The sequence below is a fragment of the Aethalodelphis obliquidens genome, unplaced genomic scaffold (genome assembly GCF_003676395.1).
Source record: "Aethalodelphis obliquidens isolate GAN/ISIS:26980383/991018 unplaced genomic scaffold, ASM367639v1 scaffold89, whole genome shotgun sequence".
NCBI classification, from domain to species: domain Eukaryota; kingdom Metazoa; phylum Chordata; class Mammalia; order Artiodactyla; family Delphinidae; genus Aethalodelphis; species Aethalodelphis obliquidens.
Genome location: NW_020838033.1, coordinates 4,500,364 through 4,517,326, shown reverse-complemented (window position 1 = coordinate 4,517,326; position 16,963 = coordinate 4,500,364). Strand labels below are relative to the sequence as shown.

General features: G+C 46.8%; 1 protein-coding gene across 10 annotated transcripts in view; it reads left to right on the top strand.

The window, feature by feature from the left end:
* Window positions 1-16,963, top strand: part of MED24 (mediator complex subunit 24) — a 39,385-nt gene that overhangs the window by 7,605 nt on the left and 14,817 nt on the right. For 7 of the 10 annotated variants that reach the window (XR_003430315.1, XM_027094492.1, XM_027094494.1 and 4 more), the window contains exons 2-3: window positions 6,977-8,317; window positions 8,406-8,488. Coding sequence is in view for 8 of the 10 variants with exons in the window: in XM_027094492.1 (XP_026950293.1) it covers window positions 8,188-8,317; window positions 8,406-8,488 (213 nt within the window). In the remaining 2 variants the exon portion in view is untranslated. Of the gene's footprint in view, window positions 1-6,976; window positions 8,318-8,405; window positions 8,489-13,777; window positions 13,848-16,963 lie in introns of those variants that run through there. The other 3 variants (XM_027094497.1, XM_027094491.1, XM_027094498.1) reach the window with 2 other exon arrangements.

The following is a 16,963-nucleotide window of genomic DNA, read 5'->3' as shown; positions in this document are numbered from 1 at the left end:
CGCCCGCACTTGCCCGCCCCACTCCAGGCGTCTCCGGCGGGAGTGGTACTTGGTGACATATTTTGGAAGAGATGTCATTTAGAAAATAGCCTTCCCTTGCTGGAAGAATTGCAGGGTTGGGGGAGATGCACCACGGGGATGGAGAAGGGCTTATCGGCGAGCCGCCTGCACCTTAGAAGTCGGGGGGAAAGTCTAAATACCAAACCCCAGGAGGTTTAGAGTTTGTTTTGAGTTCGGGTCCCTTCTCTGCCAGTAACTCACTGTGTGACCTTGAACAAATCGCCACCGCTCTAGGTGGCAGAGCTGCCTCAACCTTAAAATTTGAGGATTGTGCACGGTTACCCCTGAGGTCCTTTTAACTTCAATCATCCTGTGTTTTTAATCCTTTTGGAGGTATGCTTCCCCATTACCTCCCTTGCAGGCTCATTTCTAACATCATTACCTGATCCACTGCCTCCTCTTTCAAATGTCACCCTCCTCCAGTATAGGCTTTTTCTATTCACTGTCACCAGTCATTTCCTCAACAATCTGGTCCTCTTGCTGAGCTGGGGAGGGGGTAAGGCTTGCCCTACCCCATCAACTCTCAGCTTCACAGAGGTGGTTTTTCCTCCCATGTTTGCCCCCCCCCCAATCCAAATGTACAGGGCCAGTCTAAGGAGGAGGGTGGGCTGTGTAAAAATGGATCCCCTTCCCCAAAGGAGAGGTCTCCATCATGCCAGCCCCACCCCTCACACACACACACACACACACACACACACACACACACACACACACACCTGCATTCATGGACATAAAACCAACCCAGTGACGCCAGATCCTTTCATCTCAGGATCTCCCAGCACCAGGCAGAGCCCTAATTACCCCAGCACCCTCCCCTACCCCTCCGGTTCACCTGCTGTCATTAGCTCAGTTTTTACCAGTGGGGGCCATAGCCTTCCCACGGCTCCCAGGGCGGGGCCCTGTCTCCACTCTCTGCTCTTGGAGAGGTGTGTGTGTGTGTGTGTGTGTGTGTGTGTGTGTGTGTGTGTGTGTGTGTGTGTTAAGGGGAGCTGTTCTACCAGTTGCCCAGTTTGTACTGAATCACTTGTCAAATGTGGGGTTCTGACCAACAGCCTATGTGAATTGGGCTGCCCTTGGTCTTCTTTTTTTTTTTTTTTTTTTTTTTTTTTTGGGGGTGTGCGGGCCTCTCCCTGTTGTGGCCTCTCCCGTTGCAGAGCACAGGCTCCGGACGTGCAGGCTCAGCGGCCATGGCTCACGGGCCCAGCCGCTCCAGGGCATGTGGGATCTTCCGGGACTGGGGCACGAACCCGTGTCCCCTGCATCGGCAGGCGGACTCTCAACCACTGCGCCACCAGGGGAGCCCTGCCCTTGGTCTTCTTAGTCTCAGCCACCTGCATCCTCAGCTCTGTTGGAACCACTTCTTTTAGGGGGTATTGGGGTTTGCAATGCATGGGAGAGGCGAGAGTGACTCTCTTGGGACCCCCTGGAATCAAGGGGATGAGAAATGCATGGGATGCAGAGTGGAGTGGTGGTGATTAGGGGTTTGCAGTGGGGGAAGGGAGCCTGCAGTGGGGAATTGGGGCTGCAGTGTGCAGTGTCAGCATGCAGTAAATGAACCTGTGGGTTCAGCCTGGGCTCACGGTGGACATGCAACAGCTGCAATATGGGGCAGGAAGCTGATCACGCAGGGTCAGGGCAGCATGCAGGGGGAGGTGCAGTGATGGTGGCTGTCTGCCAATCAATGCCACCTCCTCAGTGATCGGGTTTGGCTGATTGGCGGGGGTGGGGTGGGGTGGGGGGGGTGGGGGGGGTGGCGCAGGGCAGGGCCGCGGTGTGCAGTGCTTAGGGTGCAGGCTGTACCATGTATGGAGATAGTCCCTTGGGATTGGGCTGCCCAAGGAGTTAGGCAGTACATAATCTCAGTACATAAGATACATTTATGAGATGAGGTGCATGTGTCCTCTGCATCCATCAGCCAGAAGCAGGAGGCAGTGGAGAGGTCTAGCAGCAATCTGGATTAGGTAGGGCAGGGTGATGGAGTCCAGAGCGAGAAGGTGAAAGTGCTATGGTTTTTGTCTCCCCTCCATTCTGGCTTACCCACCACATCTTTTTTTTTTTTTTTTTTTTTGTGGTATGCGGGCCTCCCACTGTTATGGCCTCTCCCATTGTGGAGCACAGGCTCCGGACGCGCAGGCTCAGTGGCCATGGCTCACGGGCCTAGCCGCTCCGCGGCATGTGGGATCTTCCCGGACCGGGGCACGTACCTGTGTCCCCTGCATCGGCAGGCAGACTCTCAACACTGCGCCATCAGGGAAGCCCCCCACCACATCTTTTTGATGAAAGGCCCTAAAGTTATTAGATGAGGGAGACTTTTTGAAATCCTAGACCCAGAGCCATAGAAAATGAAGTGTCTCCTGATCCATCTTTTTTCCCCAGGGCCAGAGTGAGCACCTTGAACTCAAAGATGAAAGTTCACCATTCTTATCTTCTCCTTACCTCTCTTCCTTTCCTTGGCTCCAGATGTGGGCTGGTAACAGACCTGGGCAAGGACAAAGTGAAGGGCATACTGCCTCCAAAGCAGGCATCTTGCCAGATGCCAGGATCCAGCCCAAGTCTGTGCTTATAGCCCCTGGCCCTGTGTTGCATCACTCCCGTTCCCACCGCACTCACCCTGCCTACCCCCATTTCTTGAAGCTTATAGCTCGCCTCATGGTCATTTCATCCCCAACTCATGTTCCCTCCTTGCCATGAAACCTCTACTGGGATGCTCCTACCATCCCCGCCACCCCTGCTTCAGCGCTGAGTCCAAGGGGAGAACAGAATGGTGGGGCCTGAGTGAGGATGGATAGAGACCCCGCAAGGGGATACATCTGACGGCCCCCTCCCTCTTAGACTTTGGTTGCCAAGGAGGCAGCAAGAACAGCCTGTTCTCTGGGCTCCCATTGGAACAGCTATGCCCAGGCCCCTCCCTCTCTTCCTTCCCTTTCCTTCTCTCCCTCCCAGACTGTTGCTAGGAAGCACCCCAAGATTTCTCAAGGGTCCCACCCCTAGAAGCCAGGGGATCCAGATTGCTTTCTGAATAGCTTCCCCAAAAGCCTGGAAGCCAAGACCCCACACAGCATTCTCCACCCCTGCCAAGAAGCCCCAAACAGTTTGGGGGAACAGGGGACAAGCCCTCTGCCAGCCTGTCCTGGAACTAGCTCAGTGGCCTGGGCCTCAGTAATTCCTCTCCCCATCTCATCTTGACCTCCTGGGCTCTGAGTGATGTCAGCAAGTGATGAGGTGTCCAGCAGACACCCCTTGACTCTGCAGACACAGCCCCACTTATTGGGGAGTTCTGGAAAGACTCTGGAAAGCAGAGGAAACTGAGGTATCACCAACTAAGAGAACTTAAAACCCAGGTATTTCTCCCTCTTACCAGTTTTTTAATCAAGAAAAGATGGTGGAAATGGAGGAAAGAAAGGGGGGTCAGTTTATGGGAATTGGGGATTAAGTGGCTGGCAGAGATGAGAGACTGGGAAATTAGCAAACAATTGTCCTGCTAAGAGTAAAGTGGCCACTTAATGCCCCCCTATCGACCACATTTGTCCCATCACGTGCCCTGGTTATGGGTCACAAAAAAGAATCAGCGAAGGGACTCGGGCCTGGCTGAGCCTTGCGTTTGGTATCTGAGGATAGAAATGGAAAACCAAGCTGACACCTTCTCCAGGTTGTCTTTCAGAGTTTCTCCTACTTTTATTCATTCATTTGACACTTTTTTTTGAACATTTAATACATGCCAGGTATTGGATCTCCTAAACGTGCCCAGCTTCTGGTTTCTCTGCCGTGTGGATCCCCTTCGTCCTGCTTTGCCAGGAGGAGAGAGGAGGGGAGGGGTATGGGGCAGTCTCCTTTACCTACCACACTGCAGCCCTCCCCCTTCAGTTAAAGGAGAGATGGGACAGGTTGAAGTGGAGGCCAAGAGTACAGAGTGGCTCTCAGGGCCCGGAGGAAGGAGCAGCTGGCCTGTCCAGGATTCAGGATCACAGCACTCTTTTCTCCGCGCTGGAGGGTGTGGAGAGGGAAGGCATCCTTCAGGGTGTTAGGGAGGAAACAACTCCAAGGATTGGTTCAAATTCTGCCTTTCACTGTCCTGGCTTGTCTCTTTCTGGACCTTTCCTGGGGGCAGTGGGAAGACAGAGATGGAACTGTGGGCATCCAGGAGCTGTCCCTGGAACTACCTCGTAGCCTTCTCCCCATCTTCCTCTTCCCCAGATAGACAGAGAGCAGGGATTCTGAGGTGGGGACTGGTGGGGGGAGGGAACTGGTTTGGAGCCAGCTGTGTATGAGTGTGTGGGAACAACTCTCTTTCTTTCCCACCCACCTGCTGCCAATTAACTCCCCTTAGTGGGGGGACCCAGGCAAGCATCCAAAGGAAAATGTTCCAGTTAGAGGAGGGGAAACGAGTCAGTTACCCTATAGAGAGAAGGGAAGATGAAACCCTTTGTGCGTTGTACGCTTACCAAGTATTTCAGTGTTTCTGGGTCTAGACTTGCCACTTTTCCTTATACTTCTTTACAGCCTAGGTGAGGAATGTTTCCATGTCCTTGGTTACCAAAACCCCAATTCCTCACAGCCTCTTACTCCACCCCAAGTCCTCACTCTGACCTAGTTCCTTTTCTGCTACTGCTCCAGTGTCGCCATGTCACTCTGCCTGGCTGGCTTCTATCTGCCCCTCTTCTCCAGCCAGACCCCTTCCCCAGGCAGACCAGGCAACAAGATGAAGAGCTTGGGGCTCAGGGCTAAGAGAGCAGAAGTGGGAGCCCAGTCTGGATCAGTGCTGAGGGAGAAGGAAAGGATAGCCAAGGAAAGTGGAATATGTAAGAGGGGCTGTGTGTGGGGCGGGTTTCCTTCTACACACAAAGGGGATGTTGGCATCTCTTCTCTCATCCACAGGAGTATTATCATGGAGTCCTGTCCTTGTGGAGGGCAAGCCAAGAGCTTGTGAGTCCTAGGAAGCTATTCTGGGCTGAAGGGGAGCAGTGGTGTACAGAAAGGCTGTCTCTGAAATTGACAGACTAGAGCGTCAGGCCAAAGTAGAGAAATTGGAAATAGCCCTTGCCCAGAACTAAGGAAGCCCTTTTAGGGAATTCCCTGGTGGTCCAGTGGTTAGGACTCCACACTTTCACTGCCAAGGGCCCAGGTTCAATCCCTAGTTGGGGAACTAAGATCCCACAAGCCATGCGGCATGGCCAAAAAAATAATAATAATAAAAATAATAATAAGGGAGTTCTTTTACACCCTTAGGAGTCCAGTCCTTGGGGAAACCCTGCCAAACCAAGAGAAAGGGCTGCTGGTGACAGGTGGGGGATAGGGAAGGCAGACTGTCTCACCACAGAAGCCACCTCCCTGCCACTGTAAAGTGGGGAGGAGGCGCCCCCCGGAGATCTGCCAGCTTCCTGAAAGAAGGGGATGATTTTTTTTTTTTTTTTGCGGTACGCGGGCCTCTCCCGTTGCAGAGCACAGGCTCCAGACACACAGGCTCAGCGGCCATAGCTCACAGGCCCAACCGCTTCTTCGCGGCATGTGGGATCCTCCCGGACCGGGGCACGAACCCGCGTCCCCTGCATCGGCAGGCGGACTCTCAACCACTGCGCCACCAGGGAAGCCCAGAAGGGGATGATTTGAGTTCAGACTATCACTATCCTCAGGGCCCAAACGTTCTCCACTCCCATGTGGACTGGACCAAATACCTACTAAGTCAGGAGCAGTAACAAAGTTGACAGTTTTTCTCCAAGAGGGCAGTTTGGGCTCTGATGGATGGGAAAGGAGCTGCAAGATCCAGGGATGGGTCAAGGTGGGGAGCCCTAAGCTGCAGTAACAGCAAAGAGATGAGAGGAGGGAAGAGGCAAAGGTAGAGTGAGGGGCCTGGGAGAAGAAGGGGAGCCAGATATGTGAGGGACTGCTGAGAAAAAGGGTCTGTGGCTGTCTCCAGTATATGTGTGTGTGTGTGTGGGGGCGAGTTTGGAGGTTAAGTGTGAGGAGTCTGGGTTCTCCCTCCTTCCTGCTTTGGAAGCTTTGGCTACACATATTTAGCAGCTGTTTTGTATAAACATAATTTCCCCGTGGTGTCGCTTGGGCAGGCACTAAAGGGAGCAGAATGGAAGGGGTTGTGGGTGGGTTATGGGGATGGAGGAAGGCCATAGGCAGTCATGACCTTAGAGGGATGTGATCTGGCTCTCCTCCAGGTGCACTCTCCTCTTCAGAACAGGAGTTCTTGTCTCCCTGTTTAGACTATGCTCCAGATACCCAGGATCCTGTGATTCTCTGCCCTGAGGGCCTCATGTTTGCTTCCAGGGCCTTAGTGGACTGCTCTTCCAGAGTCATCCCTCTGAGAACTGATTTTGCCACTGAAAGTATGACCAAAGAATGGTTATTGGGAAATATGGATGGAGCTTGGACTCATGGATGGGGATATGAGGCTCCTCACAGTATGGGATGGGGGGCTGAGAATAGGGGTAGCAGGACACTGGCTGGAGGCTTCCATGTTGTTCTGGTTGTAAATGTTAGCGATGACCTGTCCACGGGACAGGACAGGGATGAGGCCTGTGTATAGGGAAGCTCAGATGAGGCCCAGATGTTGGGTTAGAGGTGGGTAGCATTTGCTTTTGGCTTCTCACTGCAGGGAAGGGAGGAAGAAAGGCTAATAGCCCAAACACTGGACATAATTATCTACGATATGGTTCCATAGAATAAAGCGAGACATTATATTGGTTTTAATAAACATTTCTTTAAAGAATAGTTTTAGATTTATAGGAAAAAATTTGAAGATAGTAGAGGGTCCTTATGTACCCCACACCCAACCCCCCGCCTTTAACCTCTTACATTAGTATGGTTCATGTTACAATTAATGAACCAATATTGATACATTTTTATTAACGAAAGTCCACGCTTTATTCAGATTGCTTAGTTTTCACCTAATGTTCTTCTGTTTCAGGATCACATTCAGGATACCAAGTTACATTTAGTCATCGTGTCTCCTTAGGTCCTCTTGACTGTAACAGTTTCTCAAACTTTCCTTATTTTCTATATCCTAAACCTCAGTTTCCTCCTTATGTCTCCCTGTAGTCAAGCAGTATTCTGGGCCAAGAGATTCTGAGAGGACTTCCAGATTTGGGGGTGAAGTAGTGGGTGAGGTGTGTACAACTGACAGAGACTCAGTGTCACTTCTGGAATACAGGTGTGGAAATGAGAAGAACTCAGGAAGATCCAGGGGTTTAGGAGAACAAAAGGAGGCCAGGAAAGAGAAAACCTATTGCTGAACGTATGCCACACCTTTGGTGTACCTACTAACTACGGGTAATGGAAGGGTGTCGGAAAGTGATTTAAATGCTCGGTCGATAGTGACGTCACTGGACGATGCCTGATAAAAGGGAGACCTTTCGAGAGCCTTTCTCCCTAAGCCCCCCGAGTCTTTGGGATGCCTCAGCTCCTAGTAGTCTTTTCCTAAAGGAGAGAAACAATGCGAGCTGACCAGCTTCGTCTCTTGGGTTCCTCGCTTAGCGTCCTCGCTAGCGGAGTCCAAGGAACTACAACTCCCAGAAGACATCGTGGCATGAGCGGTCTCTTGCTGCATTCCTACTGGTTCATGTTTGTTACTCCCAGCCAATAGAAAATTAGCTCTTTGATAAGTGCCAAAATGGCGGTACCTAGGCTCTAGGACTGGATTATCCGGTAGGCTTAAATTTGGGGAGGTGGTGGATGAAAAGGAAAGAGGGAATTATAGTTTTAGGGTTGGGGAAGGTGGAGGGAATGCGGGGGCGGAATCTGGATTTGGGATGGTAGTGGCTGAGGGACGCAGCCAGAGCTAAGGGCGTATTTAGGCAACCGGAACTGGCTTAACCCCTTGGTACCCATTTATTCTTCGTATTAAGCCCATTTGACACCCTCTTCTTAGTGCTCCAGTTTAGAGAAAGTTGATTCAGGAGGGAAAAGCCTGACAGGATCCCTACTTTTCCCCTTTCTCCTTTCTCCTTTTCCGCATTTTTGTTCTGCCTCCCTTTAATCATCCTGTATCTTCTCCATTCAACTCTGTGCTGCACCCCTGCCCCCCGTTCTTTTCCTCAGAATCCCCTAGCCCCTTCTCTAGCTCGACTTCTCCCACCTCAAGGCTGACCGCCACGGGCCCCGCCTCCTCAGAGTAAAATCATGAAGGTGGTGAACCTGAAGCAAGCCATTCTGCAAGCTTGGAAGGAGCGATGGAGTGACTACCAGTGGGCAATCAACATGAAGAAATTCTTTCCCAAAGGAGCCACCTGGGACATTCTCAACCTAGCAGGTCTCAAGTGAAGTAGGAAGGAAGGATGGGAGGGCTAAACCCAAAATTGTTGTAACCGCTCAGTCTTCCTTTGTTATTCCCCTTGCAGAAGCACTACTGGAGCAGGCCATGATTGGACCTTCCCCCAATCCTCTCATCCTGTCCTACCTGAAGTATGCCATTAGTTCCCAGGTAAACTCTTCCACCTATGCCAGAGAATGAGGGTTTGAAGGTAAAAGACTTGGAATACAGTTGTCAGCTCACACTTTCTAGGTGAATTTGTTTGAACACATCATTTCTCTGAGCCTCAGTTTTCTTATGAAAATAATAGTACTTCATTGGTTATGATGAATATTACGTTAACTTATTCTATCAGTAAATATTCACAGATGCTTGTATGTGCCAGACGGTGCCATAGGCTCTGGGGATTTAGCTGTGAACAAGGTCTAATCCAAGCACTCAAGGAATATAGTGGGTAATACAGTCATGTAAATAAGCAGTCAGTCACAGAATGGGACTATGATATAGGCTCGGACAGAGTACTATGGGAGTACATAGGAGGGATACCTAATCCAGTTTGAGCAACCAGGTAGGAAGTGATGTTTAAACCAAGACGTGAGTGTTGAGTGGGAGTTAGCCAGGCAGATGGATGAGTGTGTACAAAGCAGAGAGAAAAGCATATGCAACGGCTGGGAGACAAACATCACATGATGTTTAGGAACTGAAAATAATGTGGTATGGCTAGAGTAGCAGTTTTGGTCTCAGGACATTTTGTATTCTTAAAAATTGAGTCTCCTACAGAGCTTTTGTTTAGATTATATCTATTCATATTTACCACTTTAAAAATGAAAGCTGAGAAATGTAAAAACTATGTATTTAAAAATAATAAAAAGTAAACCCATTATATATTAATATAAGTAAAATTTTAATGAAAAATAACCATATTTTACAAAACAAACAAAAAAAATTAGTGAGGAAGCTGGCATTGTTTTACATTTTTGCAAATCTCTTTAACTTTGACTTAATAGAATACAGCTGAATTCTCATAGCTGCTTCTGCATTCAGTTGTTGCAGTAGGCTGTTTCAGCTGAAGTATATGAAGGAAATCTGGCCTCACACATCAGGTATTTAGTTTGAAAAGGGAAGAACATTTTAATAAGCCTTTCAGATAAATGTAGATATTCTTTGACATTCCACTAAAGTTCAATAGGTGATGTGAAATCACATCAATGAACTTTTAATACTCTGTTACATTAAAATCCATTGGTCTCTCTCTTGCGCTTTGAATAGATCTTTTACCCATGCCTGATTTTATAAATTGTGAATTGGTCATTTGGTAAATATCCATTACTAAGTTATATAGATATTCTAATTGTTGACACATTTAATTACATAGTGTAATCACATGTCATGGAGCCTCTGGGACATTCCACTGTACAATTGTGAGAGAATAAGAGTAAAAAAGGGGGGCTTCCCTGGTGGTACAGTGGTTAAGAATCCACCTGCCAGTGCAGAGGACACGGCTTCAAGCCCTGGTCCAGGAAGATCCCACATGCCACGGAGCAGCTAAGCCTGTGCACCACAACTACTGAGCCTGTGCTCTAGAGCCCGCAAGCCACAACTACTGAGCCCATGTGCCACAACTACTGAAGCCCGTGCACCCAGGGCCCATGCTCTGCAACAAGAGAAGCCACCACACCACAACCAAGAGTAGTTCCCACTCGCCCCAACTAAAGAAAGCCCACGCGCAGCAACGAAGACCCAACGCAGCCAAAAATAAATTAATTAATTAATTTTAAAAAAAAGAATGAACTACTGACATACACAACATAAAGCTCAGCAACATTTATGTTAAATAAAAAAAGATAGCGTTAAGAGTTTATACTATATGAGTCCATTTCTATGAAATCCAAATATAGGCAATAGTTATCTATGGTGATAGAAAACATTTAGTGGACTAGAAAAGGAAAGATGGACTAGAAAAGGGTACAAGGAAACTTTCTGGGAGAATGGAAACATTCTGTATCTTATTTTGGAAGTTAGTGACATGGGTATACACAATTACTAAAACTCAATGAATTAATCTTAAAAGCTGTACGTTTTATTGCACGTTAAATAGTGTGTATATATATATATATATATATATGTATAAATCCTATCACACTATTCCTCCACTTAAAACCCTTTAAATGATTATTCATCACCCTAAGGTAAAGTCCAAACTCCTTAGCATCACCCACAGGTCACTTATGACCTAACCTCTGTCTTTCTCTCTAAACCATTCTCCTCCTTGAAGTGCTAACCCAGCAGTTATCAAAATATGGTCCAGGAGCCCCTGGGGATCTGTGAGGTCAAAACTGTTTTTAAAATACTAAGATGTCATTTGCCTTTTTTACTCTTTTTTTAAAGCAATGGGATGCTTTGTGTGTGTGTGTTTATAAAAATTTATTTATTTATTTATTTATTTGTGGCTGTGTTGGGTCTTTGTAGCTGTGTTCAGGCTTTCTCTAGTTGCAGCGAGTGGGGGTTACTCTTCATTGCGGTGCGCGGGCTTCTCATTGCAGTGGCTTCTCTTGTTGCGGAGCACGGGCTCTAGGCGCGCGAGCTTCAGTAGTTGTGGCACACGGGCTCAGCAGTTGTGGCTCGCGGGCTCTAGGGCGCAGGCTCAGTAGTTGTGGCTCACGGGCTTGGTTGCTCAAACCCGTGTCCCCTGCATTGGCAGGCGGATTCTTAACCACTGTGCCACCAGGGAAGCCCTTCATTCTTTTTTTAAATTGCTGAGTAGGGACTTCCTTGGTGGTCCAGCAGTAAAGAATCCACCTTACAATGCAGGGGACACGGGTTTGATCCCTGGTCAGGGAACTAAGATCTCACAAGCTGTGGGGCAACTAAGCCCGCATGCCACAACTACTGAGCTCGCATGCCTCAACTAGAGAGCCTGCGTGCCGCAAACTACAGAGTCCACACTCTGGAACCTGCATGCCACAACTACTACAGAGCCCACGCACCCTGGAGCCTGTGCGCCACAACTAAAGAGAAAACCTGCATGCCTCAAGTAGAGAGAAGCACGCACACCTGCAACAAAAGATCTTGCATGCCTCAACAAGGATCCCGTGTGCCGCAACTAAGACCCGACGCAGCCAAAAATAAATATAAATAATAAATCTTAAAAAAAAAAATTGCTGAGTGGTATTCCTCAGCTGGCTCATGGTTCTTATGCTTCCTTTTTCCTCTTGGCATCAAGTCTGCTTTCTGTGTTGGCACATATTCATCTACCTTGTTCTTTTTTTAAAATAAATTTATTTATTTTTTATTTATTTATTTTTGGCTGCATTAGGTCTTCATTGCTGTGTGCGGGCTTTCTCTAGTTGTGGCGAGTGGGGGCTACTCTTTGTTGCGGTGCATGGGCTTCTCAACTGTGGTGGCTTCTCGTCGTGGAGCACGGGCTCTAGGTGCACAGGCTTCAGTAGTTGTGGTGTGCGGGCTCTAGAGCACAGGCTCAGTAGTTGTAGCACATGGGCTTAGTTGCTCTGTGGCATGTGGAATCTTCCTGGGCCAGGGATCAAACCCATGTCCCCTGCATTGGCAGGCAGATTCTTAACCCCTGTGCCACCAGGGAAGTCCCTACCTTTTTCTTTTTCACTGCTGCCTAGTGTTCCATATGTAGTGTAATTTAAGTTGTTTTAAATTTTTTACTGTTATAGTCAATGTTTTACTGAACATTCTTGTACTTGCCTCTGCATATCTGGGACTATTTCCCTAGGATAGATAGCTAGAAATGGAATTGCTGATTTGAAGAGTGCACACATACTAAATTGTAGTAGATCCTGCAGATTGCCCTCCAAAAAAGGATTGTATCAGTTTACACCTGCCCCATAGTGCTTGATAGTATTTCCCCACACCTTTGCCAAGGTTGACTCTTTTAAGAGTATTTTCTAGAGAGGCAAAAAATTACAACATGTTATAAGGTGTATTTCCATGATTGTGATATTGAGCGTATTTTTTCATGTTTACTGGCTCTCTGTGTATATTGTGTGAATTACTTATGAATATCATTTGCCCATTTTTCTGTCATTAGTTTGTTTTCTTAAATTTTTTAGTAACAGCTTTATTTGAGATATAAATCACATACCATACAGTTTACCCATTTAAGGTGTACGATTCACTGGTTTTTAGTATATTTAGAATTGTGCAACCATCACCACATTTAGAACATTTTCATCACTCCAAGAATTCTTACTGATTTTTCAGTCTTTTAGTATATTCTGTCTTGTAATCATTGTCTGATTTTTATGTTTTAAATTTTCTATCACTTTTTTACTTTATCATTTTATTTTTTTAGCATGCAGAATTCTATTTATTTATTTATTTATTTTGGCTGCACAGTGTGCCTCGCAGGATCTTAGTTCCCCAACCAGGCATTGAACCCAGGCCCTCGGCAGTGAAAGCATGGAGTCCTAACCACTGGACTACCAGGGAATTCCCCAGAATTTTATTTTATTATTAACTTTTAAAATATTTATTTATTTGGCTGCATCGGATCTTAGTTGCGGCACACAGGATCTTCATTGTGGGCATGGACTTCTCTCTAGTTCAGGCTTACGGGCTCTAGAGCGCACGGCCTTAGTTGCCCCGCAGTATTTGGGATCTTAGTTCCCCAACCAGGGATCGAACCTGCGTCCCCTGCATCGGAAGGCAGATTCTTGACCATTGGACCACCAGGGAGGTCCCTCCCCAGAATTTTAAATATGTATTTGTTGTCAGGTTTAACCATTTTTTCCTTTATATGGCTTTTGTCTTGCATAAGGGCTTCCCTGCTCCGAGGATCAGAATATAGTCTTTAATTTCTGCCAACACTTCACTTTGTTTAATCCATTTAAAACTTATTCTGGGGTGAGGAAGAGATCCAAATTTATTTATTTTTCCAAATAGATGGACAGTTGGCTCAACTGCCTTTATTGAATAGGCCATTCTTTGTCATATCTTAAATTCTCTTATAGACTAGGGTCTATTTCTTGACATTCTAGTATATATCATTGACATATTTGTCTTTTCTTGTACCAGTACTTTACTGTTTTAATTACTATACCTTTATAGTATGTTTGATATCTTGTTAGGGAAGTGTTCCCTTAGTTGTTTTATTTTTCAAAAATTTCTTGGCTATTTTCAGGCATTTTCTTTTCCAGACAGATTTTAGACTTAAGTCCCTTAAAAAGACCTTTTGCATTTTGATTGGGGTTTCCTTGACTTTGTGGATTTGTGGATCAATTTTAGAAAGATCACTCTGATTGCAGTTTGAAGAATGAGTTGGAGGGAGGTAAGACAGAAAGCAGGGAGACAATTTTTCTGTAAAGGACCAGATAATAAATGCTTTCAGCTTAGCAGGCTGTATGGTCTCTGTTAGCAGGCCTATAGCGTGTAGGCGATATAGAAGTAAGTGGACATGGCTGTGTCCTGATGCAGCTTTATTTACAAAAAATGGTGATGAGCCGGATTTGGCTCGCGAGCTGTTGTTTTCCAGCCCCTGATTTCGGCTGTTGCAGGGATTCAGGTAAGAGACGATACCAGCATAAACTTGAGAAGTGGCAGCAGAAAAAAAAAAAGGTGAATTCAAGAACAAATTAGGAAGTGGCATTGCGGGGACTTGGTGATTAGCTGGATGAAAGGTGTGAGCGAGAGGAAGAAGTCAAGGCCAGTGTCTAGGTGTCTGGTTTGGACATCCGGATGGCTGATGGGATCGTAAGGAGACGGTGGGAGAAGAGCAGGACTGTTGTTAGCATTGCAGATGAGGGGTGGAGATGCCTTGTTTGATTCTGGCCTTGTTTCGTGGAAAGCGCCTGTGTGGGCTGTCAAAGAGAAGACACTCAGTAGGCAGTAGAACATCGATGTCTGGGACTCAGGAGGAGAGGTCAGGGCTGGAGCTACGGTTTAGGAGTTGTCAGCCGCAGGTGGTAATTGAAGGTATGGGCATGGGTGAGATTTACCCAGAGAGAGCGTGCAGAGGGAGCAAAGAAGTGACCCAAACCATGTTTCTAAGGAACCAGTCACATTTAAGGAACACACATAGGAAGAGAATTCCTCATAGGAGTCTGAAAAGAAGGGGCCAGTGAGGAGAGAAGGAAAACAAGGGAGTGTGGTATCAAGAAAAACCCAGGGGGGACTTCCCTGGCGGTCCAGTGGTTAAGACGCTGTGCTTCCAATGCAGGGGCCGGGGGTTCGATCCCTGGTTGGGGAACTACGATTCAGCATGCCTCAAGGCGTGGCCAAAAAAAAGAAAAGCCCAGGGAGGAGAGGACCAAAGGATGAGGAGGTGTTTCCTGGTGTGAGATGCCGCTGAGAGGTCAGCGAGATCAGAACTGAGAAGTATCCATGGGGTTTAACAAGTTTGTTGATGAGCTTAATGAGAGATTTCATGTGGTGGGAAGGACAGAAGTGATTGGAGTGGGTCGCATTGTGAATGGAAGGTGGGGAGGTAGAGTGTAGAGAACTCCTATGACTGTGAAGAGAGCGTGGTGGTTAATTGGAAGTATAGGGTCTGCAGGAGTTTCTTTTAAAAAGAGAAGAATCTTGAGATGTGTAAACTGGTGGCAAAGGCAAGAGAGAGGAAGAGGCTGAAGTACCAGTGAGTGAGAAATAAATATATATGCAAGACCTCCATGACTTGCAAAGTGCTGTGCAAAATTAGTAATTTATTCTTCCTTCGGAGTCAAGAGGCTCTTTGGTCCAGTGCTGTGCGTGTAGAGAGCCCTTAGGAGTAGTTGAAGGCGTCGAATATGAAGAAGGGAAGGGGGATTAGAGAGCAGCTGCAGGGTCTCTCTGGGCTGGCCAGGTGTGCACTGGGCTGCGTCAGTGGGCTCCAGCCTTGGGGGCTGGTGGTAGTTCAGAGCTTCTACGTTGATAGATATAGTAGGACTGAGATAAGTTATAAGTCCTGCTGTGAAAAACAGTTCACCATGTGGAAAGTATTTTTAGGTCTTTAGAGTAGAGGGCTTTATCGATACTGTTAGCAGAAATTCACTGAACACAATTCTGAATTTGGAGACCATAAATTCATAGTAACTAACAACATCCCTTAGAACATACAGAATTGGGGCTTTCTCTTGTGGTAGTTTGGGGTCAGTTTCTAGTGGAAACATCCAGCTCCCCCTTCAGGTTGGTATCCAACAAGGTTCAGTTCACTTCCAAGCTCTTGCTATGGGGACATCAGTTATTAATAAACAAACACTCGCCTGGAATGCTATGGTCATCCTGCCAGGCAGGCTCCCAACTTTCTGGTCCCTGTCAGACACCAGCTAGTGCTTCACAGCATGACCCGCTGAGAGTGGCACTAAACACTAGTTGTGTATTTAAGTCCTCTGTGTGTTTTGCTCCTCTTTATCCAAGAATACTGGTTAAAAAATGTCTGAACAGAGAGCAGCCTGTTCATGTGAGGGAGAAATTATACATGGAAGGCATTGCCAAGCATGTAAAATTTGCCATACTGAGTCATTGAGGGTGACTTAGCTTTCTTCTTTTTTTAAAAAAATTTATTTATTATTTTTGGCTGCGTCCGGTCTTCGTTGCTGCGCACAGGCTTTCTCTAGTTGCGGCGAGTGGGGGCTACTCTTCCTTGCGGTGCACGGGCTTCTCATTGCAGTGGCTTCTCTTGCCGCGGAGCACGGGCTCTAGGTGCACAGGCTTCAGTAGTTGCGGCTCGCGGGCTTCGGTAGTTGTGGCTTGTGGGCTCTAGAGCGTAGGCTCAGTTGTTGTGGCGCACGGGCTTAGTTGCTCCGTGGCACGTGAGATCTTCCTGGACCAGGGCTCGAACCCGTGTCCCCTGCATCGGCAGGCAGACTCTCAACCACTGCACCACCAGGGAAGCCCGCTGTAATTATTTTTTAAAAATATGACAACTTAAAAGCTCTCTGTTAGGTTTGATTTCATTCAGGACAGATTATTTCTTTTGAACTACATCTCCAATCTTATAATGGTGATAATAGGTTTTGCTAATAGAAATTTGTGTTACGGTAAAATTTTTTCAGAATGCTAGTTACTAGAATTCATCAAACCAAAGCAGTCCTACTATGTGGTAGGCCCCAGACTAGGTTCTAGGGAAACATATAAATTTAACACTATTTCTGTTCTCAGGGATCTTGCTGTTCAGATGGCATTTTGCGAAATGTGTGTTGCAGATACTAGTTAAATGAGATTCCTTGGTCAAGTAAATTGGAAAAATATTGCTTGCTTCATCTCCAGTGATCTTAGAGAGTCTCATTGTACACAAGTATATTATTATGGGTAAGAGCAGTCCTACAGTAAAGAAAGCTCTTTACTAAAAGAACCCTTAAAAAAAAGCTCTCTGTGTATGTTTATTTCAGGGTTTCTCAAATTCATATCACACAGAAGCTCTGTGTACGTGTGTGCATGTGTAAAAGTTTTTAACATCTTGAGGACCCTTTGGAACAGCATCACCCAATAGAACTTTCTACAGTGATAAAAATGTTCTGTATCTGCGCTGTCCAGCACAGCAGCCACTAGCCCCATGAGCCTGTTGAGCACCTGAAATGTGGTTACTATGAGTAAGGAACTGAATTTTTAATGTTATTTAATTTAAACTTAAACAGCCATATGTGGCTAGTGGCTTCCCTATTGGACAGTGCAGCTTTGGAAGCTACTTTGAGGAATATT